We start from the raw sequence: 21836 nt of genomic DNA, 5'->3' as shown, positions 1-21836 counted from the left end.
TTGGTTGCAATGGAGAGAGAAGCACCAACCGTTCAACGGGTGGGAAGAGTTTAGGAGAGAAGTTCTGGAGCGTTTTCCTCCGACTGATGAGCGCACAGCTCAGGAGGAGCTCTTTGGTCTCCGTCAAGCAGGGACGGTGCAGGAATTTCGAAGTCGCTTCGAAATGTTATCGGCGGCAGTCGAGGGGTTATCCGAGGAGACGATGAAGGTGATCTTCATCAACGGGCTAGCAGAGGAAATCAGAGCCGAGGTGAAGATGTTTCACCCTCGGACGCTCGTGGAGTTGATGAATCGCGCCCGCCAGGTGGAGAAGAAGAACATGGTGATAGATGAGAAGTATTTGGGGCGACCCGGTAAGGGGTACCCACGACCCATGGCCCAGACCACCCGAACCGGTTTCTTTTCACACCCCAGCCCAATACTTATTTCCCCCCATCCAGCTACACAGGCCTCAAACAGCAAGCCCAATTACGCGACTCACCACCAACAGCCCAACAAAAATGTATCAGGCCCGACCTCCGACCCGAATTCAGGCCCGACCCGCAACACATCTAATATACGCCCCCCTTTTCAAAATCGACCAGATGCAACCACAGCCCTCTCCAGCTCTCCCCACGACCCACGTTTCCGACCTCCGACCACTTCCAGCACATCATCTTTCTCTCCTCGGCGGGACAATACGTTTCGACGGCTTTCAGAAGCCGAATTTCGTGCGAAGGTGGAGAAGGGATTATGCTTCAGGTGCGACGAAAAGTTCGTTCCGGGCCATCGCTGTCGATTTCGCCAGCTGAGACTCATGGTGTCCGAAGAAGAATCCGACGTAGAGAGAGACGCAATGGAGGAGGACGTTCCAGAAGAAGAAGAAGACGCAGGCGAAGCAAACCTAAACAGTAATTCGGTGATTGGGGGGGATTCGCCTAAAACTATGAAATTGGTAGGGGAAATTGGTGGGAGGAAGGTGATAGCGTTGATTGACAGTGGGGCAACCCACAATTTCATCTCCGAGAAACTGGTGGCCGAACTCAAGATTCCAGTACGCAAGGCGAAATACATGGTGGTGCTGGGCGATGACAGGAAGGTTTCTGGGATAGGGAGGTGTGAAGGCCTTCAGCTGATATTTCCAGAACTTAGTATCAGACAAAATTTTCTTCCCTTCTGTTTGGGTGGGGTGGATGTCATTTTAGGGATGGAGTGGCTTAAAAGTTTAGGGGAAGTCAAGATCAATTGGGGAAACCAGACCATGAAGTTCAGATGGGAAGGCAGGAAGGTAGAATTAAAGGGGAAGTCTTCATTACGGAGAGTGGAGACCACACTAAAGGCTCTGTTCAAACTTATCAGAAAAAAAGGGGAAGCCTTCTGGGTGGAACTGAATTCGTTTTCGGAGCACACGCCAATGAGGGAAGGGGCTAATGAACCGAAAATTACTGAATTATTGAGGGAGTTTGAAATGTTATTCCGAGAACCTCAGAACCTCCCACCTAAAAGAGAACAGGACCACGCAATCCGTATACTAGACGGAGCCCAACCGCCCAATTTGCGCCCTTACCGCTACCCCTACTATCAGAAGAATGAAATCGAAAGGATGGTGCAAGAAATGCTCACCGCAGGGGTCATTCGGCCAAGTGTAAGTCCCTTCTCGAGTCCGGTGATCTTAGTACGCAAGAAGGACGGAGAATGGAGATTCTGTGTAGATTATCGGGCTTTGAACCGGATCACCGTACCTGACAAATTTCCCATTCCCACCATTGAGGAGCTTCTGGATGAGCTAGGGGGTGCGAGAATATTCAGTAAACTGGACCTCAAATCTGGGTACCACCAAATCAGAATCCGGGAGGGAGACATCGAGAAGACTGCCTTCCGAACACACGAAGGGCATTACGAATTTCTAGTGATGCCGTTCGGATTAACCAATGCGCCAGCTACCTTCCAAGGTTTAATGAATGAGATCTTTCGGCCCTTCTTACGCAAGTTCGTTCTAGTCTTCTTCGACGATATCTTGATATACAGTGGGGGACTTCCAGACCACATTGAACACCTGAGGCAGGTAATGCTTATCTTACGGAAACATCAGTTAGTCTTGAATAAAAAGAAATGTATGTTTGGGCAGAGGCAGATTGAGTATTTGGGACATATTGTATCTGAAGGAGGGGTTAAGGCAGACCCACAGAAAATTAGTGACATGGAAGCCTGGCCGGCACCACGGGACTTAAGGGAGCTGCGGGGATTTTTAGGATTGACGGGATATTACCGAAGGTTCGTAAAGGGTTACGGAAAAATTGCGGAGCCCTTAACTAACTTATTAAGGAAAAATGCATTCAAGTGGGGGCCTGAACCGGAAGTAGCATTTGAAGCTCTCAAGACTGCCATGACTTCTGTACCAGTTCTAGCAATTCCAGATTTTTCTCGGGAGTTCATTGTGGAAACAGATGCCTCCGGATCCGGCATAGGTGCCGTTTTGATGCAAGGGGGACGACCCATCTCTTATCTCAGCAAGGCCCTTTCTATGAGGAACAGAAACAAATCCGTATACGAACGAGAGCTGATGGCAATAGTCCTGGCGTTCCAGAAATGGCGACACTACCTCCTGGGTAGGCGGTTCAAGGTGCGAACGGATCAGAGGAGCCTAAAATTTCTTACGGAGCAGAAGATAACAAGCCCTGATCAGCAACGTTGGCTGGTGAAGATGCTGGGATACGATTTCGAAATTATCTATAGGCCGGGATGCGAAAATAAAGCAGCTGATGCTCTGTCACGTAATCCTAAATTCATGGGAACCTTGCAAGCCGTTTCAGCATTCCAGGTTGAAGGATCCGAGTGGGTGCAGCAGGAAGTAGCAGGGGACGAGAAGCTTAAAAAAATTGTTCAAGGGCTGCTTTGCAAATCCACAGCCTTCCCTGGATATTCCTTGAAGGGAGGTATTCTAATGTATCGTGGCAGGTTAGTTATTTCGAAGCGGTCCAGGTACATTCAGCAATTAATTTCAGATTTTCATTCTTCATCCTACGGAGGCCACTCCGGATTCTTCCGAACATATAAAAGGCTGACTTCTCTTCTGTTTTGGGAAGGCATGAAATCTGACATTAGAAGGTTTGTGGCTGAATGTGATGTATGTCAGCGAATGAAATATGAAGCAGCTTCCCCTGCGGGGTTACTGCAGCCTCTGCCGATTCCCTCGAATGTGTGGGAAGACTTGTCCATGGACTTCATAACAGGGCTTCCGAAAATGAGGGGGGTGAATGTGATCTTGGTGGTGGTAGACAGGCTAACGAAATATGGGCATTTCCTGGCTGTTCGACACCCATTCACTGCCAAAGATATAGCTGAATTATTCATTCAGGAAATCGTGCGCCTTCACGGGTTCCCTCGGACCATCGTAACGGATCGGGACCGTGTTTTTATGAGCATATTCTGGAAGGAACTATTTAGAGCCGCAGGGACCACCCTGAAATTCAGTTCAGCCTACCATCCGCAGACAGATGGGCAAACTGAAGTGGTGAACCGAAGCATCGAGACATATCTTCGTTGCTTCTGTGGAGGGCAGCCTAAAAACTGGCAGAGATGGTTACCGTGGGCTGAGTATTGGTACAACACGACATTTCATAGTTCAGCCGGGATGACTCCGTTCCGAGCGGTTTATGGGAGGGATCCACCCCCTTTACTTAGGTGGGCAGACGAAGACTCTAGGATAGAAGCAGTGACGGCCCTAATTCAGGAGAGAAATCAAATTCTGGACGAACTGAAGAACCATCTGAATAAGGCCCAAGAGAGGATGAAGAGGACAGCCGACAAATACAGAAGGGAGGTTGAATTTCAGGTCGGAGATCGAGTTTTTTTGAAAATACAGCCCTATCGTTTCCGTTCGTTAGCATCTCGACCAAACGAGAAGCTTAGCCCACGCTTCTACGGACCATACGAAATACTGGAAAAAATAGGGCAGGTTGCTTACAGGTTACGGCTACCTGAAGCGGCCAAAATACATCCTGTTTTCCATGTTTCGCAATTAAAAAAACAAGTAGGGTCGATAGTGCCGCCTCAACCGTTACCCAGCTGCTTGAACGAAGATATGGAGCTGGCAGTGCAACCTGAAGAGGTCCTGAGTTACAGGTATTCTTCCCAAGGCTTACTGGAACTGCTCATCCATTGGAGGGGTTTACCCGAATGTGAGGATTCGTGGGAAGCATACACTAATATCAGGCGCCTGTTTCCCGATCTGCACCTTGAGGACAAGGTGCCTTTGGATGGGCGAGGCAATGTTAGGGTGAGGGTTTATGTAAGGAACAAAACTAACAGAAAAGGGAATGTTAGCAGCAATTCAGGAGAAGCCACTGAAGACCAGCAAAATGAAGCCATGGGAGATCAGCAAGATGGAACAGAACTAGCAGATCAGTCTCAGCTAAGAATGGAAGCAGCAATCTTGCATCAGAAGCCAAGAGGTACAATAACAACACCTAAGGCTGAGGTGGCAGCTCAAGAGCGGGAAAGTAACAATGGAGAGCAGGATATAAAAAGGGAGAAGGAAAGGAAAATGGGGGCAAGCAATTAAGAGGAAAGAGAGCAGAAGGAAGGGGCCAACCTCTCGGGGTTTGGATGGCTGCGGAAGAGTGATCTTGGTGTTGTACTTTTGTATTGTGTTTTGATTGCATGTCAAAATAGAATTAATGTAAACGAACTAAGCACTGTAGCAGAACAGTTTTCATTTATTGAAGCATTCTGAATTAATACAAATCATTCTGAAACTGTGAGATTGTTGTTGCTCTTAGCTAAATTATTAACTGGATTACATAGTAAATTGTGGATTGGTCTTGTGAGATTCTGGCTTGCTGGAACTGGTTGCTTTAGGAGGAAGTCTCTGCAGCGCGAGAGAGCATACACCTGCACAGGGAGGTCCTGGCCAACGATTAACCCAGGGGTGCTGGCTGAGCATACCAGGTACGTATCAACTGGTATCAGAGCATGACGAGAATGGAATCAAGAGTGGAGGGCTTGGAGGCGGAGGTGACGACCGTCAAGGAGAAGATGGAAATGTTAGGGTCGGGAATGAGAGACGTGAATGTAAGAATGGAAAGGGTGGAAGCTAGTATGGAAACAATCAGGGAATACCTGAGGGAGTTGAGGGAGTCAGTGGTGAGCCGTGAAGGGGGCAACAGAGAGAGAGGGGCGAGGGAGGAAAATGTGAGGGTGGAGACAAACCCGTCGCCATCGTATTCCCCACCAACGAGAGAGAATTCGGCGATTCCTCAGGACCAAGCGGAGGACGTCGTGGAGGAGGTAGAGGAGATGTCATCAGGAAATAGGAGGGAGTGGCAGTATAGGCGACTGGAACTACCCCTGTTCCATGGCGAAGAGACTCTCGACTGGGTATCTAAGGTCGAACGATACTTCCAGGTGAACCGCCTCACGGAACGGGAAAAGATGACGGCGGTAGGCGTGTGTATGGAGGGAGACGCCTTACATTGGTTGCAATGGAGAGAGAAGCACCAACCGTTCAACGGGTGGGAAGAGTTTAGGAGAGAAGTTCTGGAGCGTTTTCCTCCGACTGATGAGCGCACAGCTCAGGAGGAGCTCTTTGGTCTCCGTCAAGCAGGGACGGTGCAGGAATTTCGAAGTCGCTTCGAAATGTTATCGGCGGCAGTCGAGGGGTTATCCGAGGAGACGATGAAGGTGATCTTCATCAACGGGCTAGCAGAGGAAATCAGAGCCGAGGTGAAGATGTTTCACCCTCGGACGCTCGTGGAGTTGATGAATCGCGCCCGCCAGGTGGAGAAGAAGAACATGGTGATAGATGAGAAGTATTTGGGGCGACCCGGTAAGGGGTACCCACGACCCATGGCCCAGACCACCCGAACCGGTTTCTTTTCACACCCCAGCCCAATACTTATTTCCCCCCATCCAGCTACACAGGCCTCAAACAGCAAGCCCAATTACGCGACTCACCACCAACAGCCCAACAAAAATGTATCAGGCCCGACCTCCGACCCGAATTCAGGCCCGACCCGCAACACATCTAATATACGCCCCCCTTTTCAAAATCGACCAGATGCAACCACAGCCCTCTCCAGCTCTCCCCACGACCCACGTTTCCGACCTCCGACCACTTCCAGCACATCATCTTTCTCTCCTCGGCGGGACAATACGTTTCGACGGCTTTCAGAAGCCGAATTTCGTGCGAAGGTGGAGAAGGGATTATGCTTCAGGTGCGACGAAAAGTTCGTTCCGGGCCATCGCTGTCGATTTCGCCAGCTGAGACTCATGGTGTCCGAAGAAGAATCCGACGTAGAGAGAGACGCAATGGAGGAGGACGTTCCAGAAGAAGAAGAAGACGCAGGCGAAGCAAACCTAAACAGTAATTCGGTGATTGGGGGGGATTCGCCTAAAACTATGAAATTGGTAGGGGAAATTGGTGGGAGGAAGGTGATAGCGTTGATTGACAGTGGGGCAACCCACAATTTCATCTCCGAGAAACTGGTGGCCGAACTCAAGATTCCAGTACGCAAGGCGAAATACATGGTGGTGCTGGGCGATGACAGGAAGGTTTCTGGGATAGGGAGGTGTGAAGGCCTTCAGCTGATATTTCCAGAACTTAGTATCAGACAAAATTTTCTTCCCTTCTGTTTGGGTGGGGTGGATGTCATTTTAGGGATGGAGTGGCTTAAAAGTTTAGGGGAAGTCAAGATCAATTGGGGAAACCAGACCATGAAGTTCAGATGGGAAGGCAGGAAGGTAGAATTAAAGGGGAAGTCTTCATTACGGAGAGTGGAGACCACACTAAAGGCTCTGTTCAAACTTATCAGAAAAAAAGGGGAAGCCTTCTGGGTGGAACTGAATTCGTTTTCGGAGCACACGCCAATGAGGGAAGGGGCTAATGAACCGAAAATTACTGAATTATTGAGGGAGTTTGAAATGTTATTCCGAGAACCTCAGAACCTCCCACCTAAAAGAGAACAGGACCACGCAATCCGTATACTAGACGGAGCCCAACCGCCCAATTTGCGCCCTTACCGCTACCCCTACTATCAGAAGAATGAAATCGAAAGGATGGTGCAAGAAATGCTCACCGCAGGGGTCATTCGGCCAAGTGTAAGTCCCTTCTCGAGTCCGGTGATCTTAGTACGCAAGAAGGACGGAGAATGGAGATTCTGTGTAGATTATCGGGCTTTGAACCGGATCACCGTACCTGACAAATTTCCCATTCCCACCATTGAGGAGCTTCTGGATGAGCTAGGGGGTGCGAGAATATTCAGTAAACTGGACCTCAAATCTGGGTACCACCAAATCAGAATCCGGGAGGGAGACATCGAGAAGACTGCCTTCCGAACACACGAAGGGCATTACGAATTTCTAGTGATGCCGTTCGGATTAACCAATGCGCCAGCTACCTTCCAAGGTTTAATGAATGAGATCTTTCGGCCCTTCTTACGCAAGTTCGTTCTAGTCTTCTTCGACGATATCTTGATATACAGTGGGGGACTTCCAGACCACATTGAACACCTGAGGCAGGTAATGCTTATCTTACGGAAACATCAGTTAGTCTTGAATAAAAAGAAATGTATGTTTGGGCAGAGGCAGATTGAGTATTTGGGACATATTGTATCTGAAGGAGGGGTTAAGGCAGACCCACAGAAAATTAGTGACATGGAAGCCTGGCCGGCACCACGGGACTTAAGGGAGCTGCGGGGATTTTTAGGATTGACGGGATATTACCGAAGGTTCGTAAAGGGTTACGGAAAAATTGCGGAGCCCTTAACTAACTTATTAAGGAAAAATGCATTCAAGTGGGGGCCTGAACCGGAAGTAGCATTTGAAGCTCTCAAGACTGCCATGACTTCTGTACCAGTTCTAGCAATTCCAGATTTTTCTCGGGAGTTCATTGTGGAAACAGATGCCTCCGGATCCGGCATAGGTGCCGTTTTGATGCAAGGGGGACGACCCATCTCTTATCTCAGCAAGGCCCTTTCTATGAGGAACAGAAACAAATCCGTATACGAACGAGAGCTGATGGCAATAGTCCTGGCGTTCCAGAAATGGCGACACTACCTCCTGGGTAGGCGGTTCAAGGTGCGAACGGATCAGAGGAGCCTAAAATTTCTTACGGAGCAGAAGATAACAAGCCCTGATCAGCAACGTTGGCTGGTGAAGATGCTGGGATACGATTTCGAAATTATCTATAGGCCGGGATGCGAAAATAAAGCAGCTGATGCTCTGTCACGTAATCCTAAATTCATGGGAACCTTGCAAGCCGTTTCAGCATTCCAGGTTGAAGGATCCGAGTGGGTGCAGCAGGAAGTAGCAGGGGACGAGAAGCTTAAAAAAATTGTTCAAGGGCTGCTTTGCAAATCCACAGCCTTCCCTGGATATTCCTTGAAGGGAGGTATTCTAATGTATCGTGGCAGGTTAGTTATTTCGAAGCGGTCCAGGTACATTCAGCAATTAATTTCAGATTTTCATTCTTCATCCTACGGAGGCCACTCCGGATTCTTCCGAACATATAAAAGGCTGACTTCTCTTCTGTTTTGGGAAGGCATGAAATCTGACATTAGAAGGTTTGTGGCTGAATGTGATGTATGTCAGCGAATGAAATATGAAGCAGCTTCCCCTGCGGGGTTACTGCAGCCTCTGCCGATTCCCTCGAATGTGTGGGAAGACTTGTCCATGGACTTCATAACAGGGCTTCCGAAAATGAGGGGGGTGAATGTGATCTTGGTGGTGGTAGACAGGCTAACGAAATATGGGCATTTCCTGGCTGTTCGACACCCATTCACTGCCAAAGATATAGCTGAATTATTCATTCAGGAAATCGTGCGCCTTCACGGGTTCCCTCGGACCATCGTAACGGATCGGGACCGTGTTTTTATGAGCATATTCTGGAAGGAACTATTTAGAGCCGCAGGGACCACCCTGAAATTCAGTTCAGCCTACCATCCGCAGACAGATGGGCAAACTGAAGTGGTGAACCGAAGCATCGAGACATATCTTCGTTGCTTCTGTGGAGGGCAGCCTAAAAACTGGCAGAGATGGTTACCGTGGGCTGAGTATTGGTACAACACGACATTTCATAGTTCAGCCGGGATGACTCCGTTCCGAGCGGTTTATGGGAGGGATCCACCCCCTTTACTTAGGTGGGCAGACGAAGACTCTAGGATAGAAGCAGTGACGGCCCTAATTCAGGAGAGAAATCAAATTCTGGACGAACTGAAGAACCATCTGAATAAGGCCCAAGAGAGGATGAAGAGGACAGCCGACAAATACAGAAGGGAGGTTGAATTTCAGGTCGGAGATCGAGTTTTTTTGAAAATACAGCCCTATCGTTTCCGTTCGTTAGCATCTCGACCAAACGAGAAGCTTAGCCCACGCTTCTACGGACCATACGAAATACTGGAAAAAATAGGGCAGGTTGCTTACAGGTTACGGCTACCTGAAGCGGCCAAAATACATCCTGTTTTCCATGTTTCGCAATTAAAAAAACAAGTAGGGTCGATAGTGCCGCCTCAACCGTTACCCAGCTGCTTGAACGAAGATATGGAGCTGGCAGTGCAACCTGAAGAGGTCCTGAGTTACAGGTATTCTTCCCAAGGCTTACTGGAACTGCTCATCCATTGGAGGGGTTTACCCGAATGTGAGGATTCGTGGGAAGCATACACTAATATCAGGCGCCTGTTTCCCGATCTGCACCTTGAGGACAAGGTGCCTTTGGATGGGCGAGGCAATGTTAGGGTGAGGGTTTATGTAAGGAACAAAACTAACAGAAAAGGGAATGTTAGCAGCAATTCAGGAGAAGCCACTGAAGACCAGCAAAATGAAGCCATGGGAGATCAGCAAGATGGAACAGAACTAGCAGATCAGTCTCAGCTAAGAATGGAAGCAGCAATCTTGCATCAGAAGCCAAGAGGTACAATAACAACACCTAAGGCTGAGGTGGCAGCTCAAGAGCGGGAAAGTAACAATGGAGAGCAGGATATAAAAAGGGAGAAGGAAAGGAAAATGGGGGCAAGCAATTAAGAGGAAAGAGAGCAGAAGGAAGGGGCCAACCTCTCGGGGTTTGGATGGCTGCGGAAGAGTGATCTTGGTGTTGTACTTTTGTATTGTGTTTTGATTGCATGTCAAAATAGAATTAATGTAAACGAACTAAGCACTGTAGCAGAACAGTTTTCATTTATTGAAGCATTCTGAATTAATACAAATCATTCTGAAACTGTGAGATTGTTGTTGCTCTTAGCTAAATTATTAACTGGATTACATAGTAAATTGTGGATTGGTCTTGTGAGATTCTGGCTTGCTGGAACTGGTTGCTTTAGGAGGAAGTCTCTGCAGCGCGAGAGAGCATACACCTGCACAGGGAGGTCCTGGCCAACGATTAACCCAGGGGTGCTGGCTGAGCATACCAGGTACGTATCAACTGGTATCAGAGCATGACGAGAATGGAATCAAGAGTGGAGGGCTTGGAGGCGGAGGTGACGACCGTCAAGGAGAAGATGGAAATGTTAGGGTCGGGAATGAGAGACGTGAATGTAAGAATGGAAAGGGTGGAAGCTAGTATGGAAACAATCAGGGAATACCTGAGGGAGTTGAGGGAGTCAGTGGTGAGCCGTGAAGGGGGCAACAGAGAGAGAGGGGCGAGGGAGGAAAATGTGAGGGTGGAGACAAACCCGTCGCCATCGTATTCCCCACCAACGAGAGAGAATTCGGCGATTCCTCAGGACCAAGCGGAGGACGTCGTGGAGGAGGTAGAGGAGATGTCATCAGGAAATAGGAGGGAGTGGCAGTATAGGCGACTGGAACTACCCCTGTTCCATGGCGAAGAGACTCTCGACTGGGTATCTAAGGTCGAACGATACTTCCAGGTGAACCGCCTCACGGAACGGGAAAAGATGACGGCGGTAGGCGTGTGTATGGAGGGAGACGCCTTACATTGGTTGCAATGGAGAGAGAAGCACCAACCGTTCAACGGGTGGGAAGAGTTTAGGAGAGAAGTTCTGGAGCGTTTTCCTCCGACTGATGAGCGCACAGCTCAGGAGGAGCTCTTTGGTCTCCGTCAAGCAGGGACGGTGCAGGAATTTCGAAGTCGCTTCGAAATGTTATCGGCGGCAGTCGAGGGGTTATCCGAGGAGACGATGAAGGTGATCTTCATCAACGGGCTAGCAGAGGAAATCAGAGCCGAGGTGAAGATGTTTCACCCTCGGACGCTCGTGGAGTTGATGAATCGCGCCCGCCAGGTGGAGAAGAAGAACATGGTGATAGATGAGAAGTATTTGGGGCGACCCGGTAAGGGGTACCCACGACCCATGGCCCAGACCACCCGAACCGGTTTCTTTTCACACCCCAGCCCAATACTTATTTCCCCCCATCCAGCTACACAGGCCTCAAACAGCAAGCCCAATTACGCGACTCACCACCAACAGCCCAACAAAAATGTATCAGGCCCGACCTCCGACCCGAATTCAGGCCCGACCCGCAACACATCTAATATACGCCCCCCTTTTCAAAATCGACCAGATGCAACCACAGCCCTCTCCAGCTCTCCCCACGACCCACGTTTCCGACCTCCGACCACTTCCAGCACATCATCTTTCTCTCCTCGGCGGGACAATACGTTTCGACGGCTTTCAGAAGCCGAATTTCGTGCGAAGGTGGAGAAGGGATTATGCTTCAGGTGCGACGAAAAGTTCGTTCCGGGCCATCGCTGTCGATTTCGCCAGCTGAGACTCATGGTGTCCGAAGAAGAATCCGACGTAGAGAGAGACGCAATGGAGGAGGACGTTCCAGAAGAAGAAGAAGACGCAGGCGAAGCAAACCTAAACAGTAATTCGGTGATTGGGGGGGATTCGCCTAAAACTATGAAATTGGTAGGGGAAATTGGTGGGAGGAAGGTGATAGCGTTGATTGACAGTGGGGCAACCCACAATTTCATCTCCGAGAAACTGGTGGCCGAACTCAAGATTCCAGTACGCAAGGCGAAATACATGGTGGTGCTGGGCGATGACAGGAAGGTTTCTGGGATAGGGAGGTGTGAAGGCCTTCAGCTGATATTTTCAGAACTTAGTATCAGACAAAATTTTCTTCCCTTCTGTTTGGGTGGGGTGGATGTCATTTTAGGGATGGAGTGGCTTAAAAGTTTAGGGGAAGTCAAGATCAATTGGGGAAACCAGACCATGAAGTTCAGATGGGAAGGCAGGAAGGTAGAATTAAAGGGGAAGTCTTCATTACGGAGAGTGGAGACCACACTAAAGGCTCTGTTCAAACTTATCAGAAAAAAAGGGGAAGCCTTCTGGGTGGAACTGAATTCGTTTTCGGAGCACACGCCAATGAGGGAAGGGGCTAATGAACCGAAAATTACTGAATTATTGAGGGAGTTTGAAATGTTATTCCGAGAACCTCAGAACCTCCCACCTAAAAGAGAACAGGACCACGCAATCCGTATACTAGACGGAGCCCAACCGCCCAATTTGCGCCCTTACCGCTACCCCTACTATCAGAAGAATGAAATCGAAAGGATGGTGCAAGAAATGCTCACCGCAGGGGTCATTCGGCCAAGTGTAAGTCCCTTCTCGAGTCCGGTGATCTTAGTACGCAAGAAGGACGGAGAATGGAGATTCTGTGTAGATTATCGGGCTTTGAACCGGATCACCGTACCTGACAAATTTCCCATTCCCACCATTGAGGAGCTTCTGGATGAGCTAGGGGGTGCGAGAATATTCAGTAAACTGGACCTCAAATCTGGGTACCACCAAATCAGAATCCGGGAGGGAGACATCGAGAAGACTGCCTTCCGAACACACGAAGGGCATTACGAATTTCTAGTGATGCCGTTCGGATTAACCAATGCGCCAGCTACCTTCCAAGGTTTAATGAATGAGATCTTTCGGCCCTTCTTACGCAAGTTCGTTCTAGTCTTCTTCGACGATATCTTGATATACAGTGGGGGACTTCCAGACCACATTGAACACCTGAGGCAGGTAATGCTTATCTTACGGAAACATCAGTTAGTCTTGAATAAAAAGAAATGTATGTTTGGGCAGAGGCAGATTGAGTATTTGGGACATATTGTATCTGAAGGAGGGGTTAAGGCAGACCCACAGAAAATTAGTGACATGGAAGCCTGGCCGGCACCACGGGACTTAAGGGAGCTGCGGGGATTTTTAGGATTGACGGGATATTACCGAAGGTTCGTAAAGGGTTACGGAAAAATTGCGGAGCCCTTAACTAACTTATTAAGGAAAAATGCATTCAAGTGGGGGCCTGAACCGGAAGTAGCATTTGAAGCTCTCAAGACTGCCATGACTTCTGTACCAGTTCTAGCAATTCCAGATTTTTCTCGGGAGTTCATTGTGGAAACAGATGCCTCCGGATCCGGCATAGGTGCCGTTTTGATGCAAGGGGGACGACCCATCTCTTATCTCAGCAAGGCCCTTTCTATGAGGAACAGAAACAAATCCGTATACGAACGAGAGCTGATGGCAATAGTCCTGGCGTTCCAGAAATGGCGACACTACCTCCTGGGTAGGCGGTTCAAGGTGCGAACGGATCAGAGGAGCCTAAAATTTCTTACGGAGCAGAAGATAACAAGCCCTGATCAGCAACGTTGGCTGGTGAAGATGCTGGGATACGATTTCGAAATTATCTATAGGCCGGGATGCGAAAATAAAGCAGCTGATGCTCTGTCACGTAATCCTAAATTCATGGGAACCTTGCAAGCCGTTTCAGCATTCCAGGTTGAAGGATCCGAGTGGGTGCAGCAGGAAGTAGCAGGGGACGAGAAGCTTAAAAAAATTGTTCAAGGGCTGCTTTGCAAATCCACAGCCTTCCCTGGATATTCCTTGAAGGGAGGTATTCTAATGTATCGTGGCAGGTTAGTTATTTCGAAGCGGTCCAGGTACATTCAGCAATTAATTTCAGATTTTCATTCTTCATCCTACGGAGGCCACTCCGGATTCTTCCGAACATATAAAAGGCTGACTTCTCTTCTGTTTTGGGAAGGCATGAAATCTGACATTAGAAGGTTTGTGGCTGAATGTGATGTATGTCAGCGAATGAAATATGAAGCAGCTTCCCCTGCGGGGTTACTGCAGCCTCTGCCGATTCCCTCGAATGTGTGGGAAGACTTGTCCATGGACTTCATAACAGGGCTTCCGAAAATGAGGGGGGTGAATGTGATCTTGGTGGTGGTAGACAGGCTAACGAAATATGGGCATTTCCTGGCTGTTCGACACCCATTCACTGCCAAAGATATAGCTGAATTATTCATTCAGGAAATCGTGCGCCTTCACGGGTTCCCTCGGACCATCGTAACGGATCGGGACCGTGTTTTTATGAGCATATTCTGGAAGGAACTATTTAGAGCCGCAGGGACCACCCTGAAATTCAGTTCAGCCTACCATCCGCAGACAGATGGGCAAACTGAAGTGGTGAACCGAAGCATCGAGACATATCTTCGTTGCTTCTGTGGAGGGCAGCCTAAAAACTGGCAGAGATGGTTACCGTGGGCTGAGTATTGGTACAACACGACATTTCATAGTTCAGCCGGGATGACTCCGTTCCGAGCGGTTTATGGGAGGGATCCACCCCCTTTACTTAGGTGGGCAGACGAAGACTCTAGGATAGAAGCAGTGACGGCCCTAATTCAGGAGAGAAATCAAATTCTGGACGAACTGAAGAACCATCTGAATAAGGCCCAAGAGAGGATGAAGAGGACAGCCGACAAATACAGAAGGGAGGTTGAATTTCAGGTCGGAGATCGAGTTTTTTTGAAAATACAGCCCTATCGTTTCCGTTCGTTAGCATCTCGACCAAACGAGAAGCTTAGCCCACGCTTCTACGGACCATACGAAATACTGGAAAAAATAGGGCAGGTTGCTTACAGGTTACGGCTACCTGAAGCGGCCAAAATACATCCTGTTTTCCATGTTTCGCAATTAAAAAAACAAGTAGGGTCGATAGTGCCGCCTCAACCGTTACCCAGCTGCTTGAACGAAGATATGGAGCTGGCAGTGCAACCTGAAGAGGTCCTGAGTTACAGGTATTCTTCCCAAGGCTTACTGGAACTGCTCATCCATTGGAGGGGTTTACCCGAATGTGAGGATTCGTGGGAAGCATACACTAATATCAGGCGCCTGTTTCCCGATCTGCACCTTGAGGACAAGGTGCCTTTGGATGGGCGAGGCAATGTTAGGGTGAGGGTTTATGTAAGGAACAAAACTAACAGAAAAGGGAATGTTAGCAGCAATTCAGGAGAAGCCACTGAAGACCAGCAAAATGAAGCCATGGGAGATCAGCAAGATGGAACAGAACTAGCAGATCAGTCTCAGCTAAGAATGGAAGCAGCAATCTTGCATCAGAAGCCAAGAGGTACAATAACAACACCTAAGGCTGAGGTGGCAGCTCAAGAGCGGGAAAGTAACAATGGAGAGCAGGATATAAAAAGGGAGAAGGAAAGGAAAATGGGGGCAAGCAATTAAGAGGAAAGAGAGCAGAAGGAAGGGGCCAACCTCTCGGGGTTTGGATGGCTGCGGAAGAGTGATCTTGGTGTTGTACTTTTGTATTGTGTTTTGATTGCATGTCAAAATAGAATTAATGTAAACGAACTAAGCACTGTAGCAGAACAGTTTTCATTTATTGAAGCATTCTGAATTAATACAAATCATTCTGAAACTGTGAGATTGTTGTTGCTCTTAGCTAAATTATTAACTGGATTACATAGTAAATTGTGGATTGGTCTTGTGAGATTCTGGCTTGCTGGAACTGGTTGCTTTAGGAGGAAGTCTCTGCAGCGCGAGAGAGCATACACCTGCACAGGGAGGTCCTGGCCAACGATTAACCCAGGGGTGCTGGCTGAGCATACCAGGTACGTATCACATTGCCAATGATAAATTTGGAACATATTAAACAACATCTAAGAAATTGCCAGAAACATCATCAGGTGAAAGGAAACAAGCAAGCACTTTGAATGTATGTTCCATGGAACTGCCTACCATAAATAAACAGAAAACACTTATTGCCAAAACCAATAAGATCATCAAATCATGACTTTTGCTTTAATAATTTAAATAATCTACATGTCCTAGAATAACCACAAAATGTTCAGATAACATATCTAAACCTGTCAGTGTCACCAGCAAAATTTTAAATTAATTCCTTTCAGGAAGAATAAAATAAAATTGCCCACTTAAGACACTATATGTTATATGATAAAAGTCATAGGTACATAAATTATAATATGGAAAAAATAGGCAGATTGTGAGTTTACAAAATGCTACAAGAAGCAAAAAAAGAAAAAGACAAATGCACTTCAATAAGAAGGTACTCAACATCATTAACACTATTAACATACTTGTAGATTGTGCCCCTGGAGAGTCACCTACACCCTGCTTGAAAGTGGGTCCATTTTGTGCAACCTACATAAATTACAAAACAATTTAACTCATAAAAATTATTCCAACTACAACCTATAGAAACAACTAACTAACAACACTTACTTCTTGGAACTGAGAATCCTTAGATGAACTAGTTTCCGAATCTTCAAAGTTTTCAAAAGGACCTTTTTGTAAGATGTCATCTGGGGAAACATCAACAAAAGCTGCAAGTAGTAGATGCATAAGGATTTCTTACAGGAAACTATCAAAATCACATAAGCATCCTAAATGGCAGTATATTAGGGACTCATTGAACAAATGAATGGCTACTGTTAGAAAAAAAAATTCACTTTCAATAAGTCACAACACTTTTATCAACATTACATTTCTCCTAAGAAATTGCAACCATATTTGTAAACAACCATCTCATGTGCACATTATACACAAAAGTCAGAGCTAGCTCCCAAAAAATTCAACAGTTTCCAAATGTATCAAAAGCTTAAAAATTAATTCTTTCACTTCAAAAATTTCACTTTTCTTGGATGTAAATGAATAACACTGAAAAATAAACTGATTGTATTTGGACATTATTTTCCAATTTCTGGTTCAGACTAGAAACATATCATATATATTAACCTCTCTAATGGTCAAAATTCTAATTCATTTATCAAAATAGATCAGATATTCACATAACAAAAACTAAGCGAATATAACAGAATAAGAAATTACAAAACTTCCTCTAGGACTGTTCCTTAAAGCACTTTGGAAAAGACATAGAAGCATGTTTATATTGCAAGGATCACAAAGCATAATATATTGATAAACAATTTAAGTTAGTGGAAAGCACAAGCTCCTTCCCTACCATATTTTTTTGGTTCCTCCACTTTTGTTTCACTCTTAAATTCTGTTTCGTTTTTTACTACAGTAGCAGAAGCTGCTTCTACTTTTGTAGCAGGCACATCAACGGTAACTGAAGGTTGAGAAGGAGGCGTAAAAGGTGTACTGGGCCCTGATGGTGACGAAGTTGGAAAGGGAAAAGGTGATCCCGGAGAAAAGGCAGCATTGCTAAATTGGTTATTCTGAGTATTCATTTGGTTCATCATAGTTTTCATAGCTTGTTGCATTGCATATTGCTGAAAGGCAATCAAAAAAAATTAAGACATGCACAGTAAAATTTTATCTAAATGAGCTATTGATCTAGTAAAGACAGATAAACTTAGAATTATTCTCATAGTAAAAAAAAAAAACCCTTGTTTGAACAAGACCTATAGTTCACTCTCTATGTGCTCAATCCAAAAAAAAAAAAATTGTCTAGCTGTGTGAGAATGTCCTACATGTGTCTAGGTGTAACACAGACATGCTATGCCAGACTGGAAAGTTCAAAACAAAAACTCTCTTCTAAAGCCCATGCCACTTAAAATTATAGACACCAAGACTCTTCCAGTGCAGACAACTAATAACTGAGACACATGGATAAGCTAAACCATACATATTACACAGGTACGATTATTTAGGTGATAAAATGCATTAACTGGAAGTAAGAAAGGGAACCACTTTCTTACCAACCAACAAAGAGAACCTTCCAGAATCAGAGAAAAAAGGAAATTAAATAACTAAAGCAAAGATAATAATGAAGAAATTTTTTTTTTTTAATTGAAAATATTAAAAGAGTTAAAACAGAATTACCCAAGAAGGACAATTGTAAGAGTGAAAGATCCAGCAAGACTATTATTCAAGAATCAAATCCAAGATTAATCTTATTCTCTCTTCAAGAAAATAATTATAAACAAGGAATTATCAACAAAGTGCAAGCCACCAGATGCTGCCATCTGATGATGAGATTTCAGAATAAAAGTTTATATCTGAATTCAACAATATTGACTAATATTGATAAAAATAATATTGGTTAGGGTAATATTACTTAATATTGATTAAGATAATTGATAATTGAATTTTAGGAGATGATTGAGAGGCTAAGGCCTTGGAAAGAGTTGGACACCTCTTATTGTCAACATTTGATTTGTGTAAGTTCCTATCAAATTGGTATTGGAACAATGAGATTTGGGTTAGGATTGGAAAAGGATGAAGAGTTGAGTTGATATGGAGAAGATTTTGGAGCCAATGAAGGAGAAACTAGAAGTTGTGTTGGTCAATGGATTTAAGGAATTGAAGGGGTGCTTGAAGGAATGGAAGATTGTTTCTACAACCACTATCGCCGTTGTTTGAAGAAAAAGTTGCAAAAAGAGCGGTGATTGAGAAAGAAGACGACTCAACCACTATTGCCACTGCCACTATCTGAGGAGGAAGTCATAAAAAGAGAGGTGATTGAGAATGAAGATAATGACATCAAGATTGAATCCGGAGTTCTTGGTGCGTTCTTGACAATGGAAGATATCATATCTAGTGAGGAAAAGGTCACAAGGTTAGGATTTGAAGAATATGTGATTGGGCTTAGGGCATACGACGTCAAAGTGACATTTCCGATGATGGTGGACATCATGGGGGTGACTTTTCCACCCACCAATAACAATTGGTCTAATGGCAAAATAAGTAAGATTTTTCAAATTAGGTAGGAAGAAATGTGAAGATGAAAAAAATATTGGTGGCAAAATGAGTGCAAAAAAAAAAAATTAAGGATATTCCATTTTTTCCCACCTTGAGGACAAAGTTGTTTTCCAACGGGCAAACAATGTTGGGATTAGTATAATAATTAATTAATATATTATTGATTATTACCATAATATTGATTAATATCGGTTAGAATTATATCGATTAATATTTATTAGGATGATCCTCAATATTTAAATTTTAAGTATAAAGATAGATTTTCAAAGATAAGAAGAACAAAATAGGAGTAACATTGAGAGGGAAAATTATTGTACGAGGTTTTGGGTAGTCAATGGCTGATTGGTTGACTACAACCTTGAGAGAAGCTGACATCTCTTGTTGTCAATATTTGATTTATGTAAGTTCTTATCAAATTTGAATATTTTTATGTCAGAAACTTACACAATCAATATTGACAAGAAAAGATGTCAACTCCTCCCAAAATCATAATCTCCCAATTAGCAAATGATTGCCCAAAACCTTATAAAATATTCCCTTTTTATTCTTCTCATCTTCTAAAAATCTTATCCTAATCTTCAAAATTCAAATATCAATTATAATTCTATTAATTATTATCCTAATAATCAATAAAATCTTTATTAATTATTATCCTAAATTCCTAATCTTAACATTATGCTAATAAACAAAAATATCCTAAATAATTATCATCCTGATCTTAACATTACTAAACCCTTTTAAAACCACATTGTTCTCAAGCCAAAAAAATGGGTAAATTTTTAGAGTCATTTTGTGACCTATTTTTTTCATTTTTACATTTCTTCCAAAATCTTTTCCACATTTACTCTATTCTCCATCATTTTCCAATCCTAACCTAGATCTCATGGCTTTTATACCAATTTGTTAGAAACCTACACAATCAATGTTGGCAATAAAAGGTATCAACTCCTCCCAAGGTCATAAACTCTCAATAAATGTTGGCAATAAAAGCTATCAACTCCTCTCAAGGTCATAGCCTCTCAATTCGCCATTGGTTGCCCAAAACCTTATACAATTCTCTCCCTCTCTTTTATTCTTCTTACCTCCTAAAATTCTATCCTAGTCTTCAAAATCCAAATATCAATTATTATCCTATTAAATATTATACTAATAATCAATATTATCCTCATGATCAATAATATTCATATTAATTATTTTCTTTCCTAGCATTATCCTAATTTTAACTGAGCAAAAGGCTTACAAAATGAGCATCCCACAAACAGGAAACTATAATCAACACAACACCCAGTTCTAGAAGCTCATGTCTAATCATTCACATGATTTATAGGTAGAACACATAGTGCAACTACCAAGTGCAACAAAAAATCCCAACACAAACTTATAGCACGGTTATAAACTATTTATTAAGAAACCAACTTGTGTCCTTGTCTAGGCAGAATGATCTTTTAGGTCATTTATAAAACCGTCATTTGCAGTGCTTCATCAACTAGTTTAACTGCTGCTTCAACAAAACTAAAATAACTCACATAGCTATTGTACTCCAAACGAATGAAACACTCACCTTCAATCTTGATGCGGCCTGTAATTTCATTCAGCTGGTTAAAATATAATATATGATATAAAAAAAGCATTCTGGTAAATGAATTCAATAGTGAACTTAAGATACTTGGCAAACAAACACTTGTACTCACAAATGAAAATAGTGCTGAGAGACCAACACCCACTCCAACCCAAAACAGAGGCGAACCTCTACATAAAAATCAACAAATAAACTTTAAACTAGATAAAAGAAAACGAAAAATAGCCCTTAAAAGTGCTTTGTAAAAAGCATTCGAGTGATTTCTGCTAAAAGCACCGGAAAGAATTTCCAGAAAAGCAATTATAAATACTTCTTCAGAAAAACTTCAAGCCCTGTAATATCCCAAAAACGTTTCTTTAAAGAAAAAAATAAAAAGAAACCCAAGTTGGCTATCCAATTTAATAGCTTTTTTTTTTTAATAATAAAACGAAAACCTTTCCCAAAAAATGAACGGAATTACATGCTCGATGATGGTGGTGTCACTGTTAAATTCGGGTTAACGCCAACTGAAGAAGTATGTTGACCAGTTGAAGAAGATAAATTGGCGAAAACATCAGCTCCAACTTTCCCTATCATTCAAGGAAAGTAAATAAGCACGTCAAAAACGCACAATTAAATTGAGTAAAGGAGATAATAAATAATATGCACCATTTTGGGCGATTCGACGAGGATCAGCACGGGCACAGAAAGAAATTCTAGAGGTCCTGGCCCCAATTCTCGCAGACTGAAGCGTAAAGGGCACAGCAAAGGAAGAGTTTCTTCTGAGCCTGGAGATTTCTATGGCAGGGTTCCTGAAACCAGCGTTACTAAACACTAGTTTCGGACTCGCAGACAAAACCAATGCCATGTTTAGATTTTCCATTGCTTCACGAACTTATAAATAACCGCCAAAAACATATACCAAAGAGAGGGAGAAGTAGACTGGCTACACTAGTATGATAAGTATAGAGAAAACGAACAGATTGTTTCCCTCTCCGGTCTTTGTGGCTTCAACGAAGACATGACAGTAGAGCGTAGTTTTGGTGTTATTATAGGCTAATATTATTGGGCTTTTTCATTGGTTTCATCAAGTATATCAAGCCCGGCACGGCCTGCTATATGTGCGGGCCATGGACCTTATATATAGATTTTAACCTATTTTGGTCGAAAAATTCATTTTTATATAAAATAATATATAGTGAAAACCTTAATTTAAGGATGAAGTTACCATTTCCTAATCCAAATGTTGTTAACTGTATTCATTATATTGACTATAGATTTGGACTCAGTGGTGCCTTTTATAACTATAAATTTTCAACCATTTAATGCTTTTATTTCTATCAAAATTTCTCATGTTTGATTTATATTTA

At 44.2% G+C, this 21836-nt stretch overlaps 1 protein-coding gene across 1 annotated transcript in view; it reads right to left on the bottom strand.

Annotated features, from left to right (window-relative positions):
• Positions 1-21488, bottom strand: part of LOC123225269 (protein TIC 40, chloroplastic-like) — a 33049-nt gene extending 11561 nt beyond the window's left edge. Inside the window, exons 1-7 of the mRNA XM_044649192.1 lie at positions 21136-21488; positions 20948-21056; positions 20600-20657; positions 20470-20487; positions 17206-17476; positions 16467-16567; positions 16322-16385 (exon numbers count right to left, since the gene is read on the bottom strand). Coding sequence (XP_044505127.1) covers positions 16322-16385; positions 16467-16567; positions 17206-17476; positions 20470-20487; positions 20600-20657; positions 20948-21056; positions 21136-21349 — 835 coding nt within the window. The 5' untranslated portion in view covers positions 21350-21488. The remainder of the gene's footprint in view (positions 1-16321; positions 16386-16466; positions 16568-17205; positions 17477-20469; positions 20488-20599; positions 20658-20947; positions 21057-21135) is intronic.
• Positions 21489-21836: the final 348 nt, after the last annotated feature.

The sequence above is a fragment of the Mangifera indica genome, chromosome 9 (assembly GCF_011075055.1).
Source record: "Mangifera indica cultivar Alphonso chromosome 9, CATAS_Mindica_2.1, whole genome shotgun sequence".
Lineage (NCBI taxonomy): Eukaryota > Viridiplantae > Streptophyta > Magnoliopsida > Sapindales > Anacardiaceae > Mangifera > Mangifera indica.
Note: the sequence above shows the minus strand (reverse complement) of the source record. Positions and strands in the feature narration are given on the sequence as shown.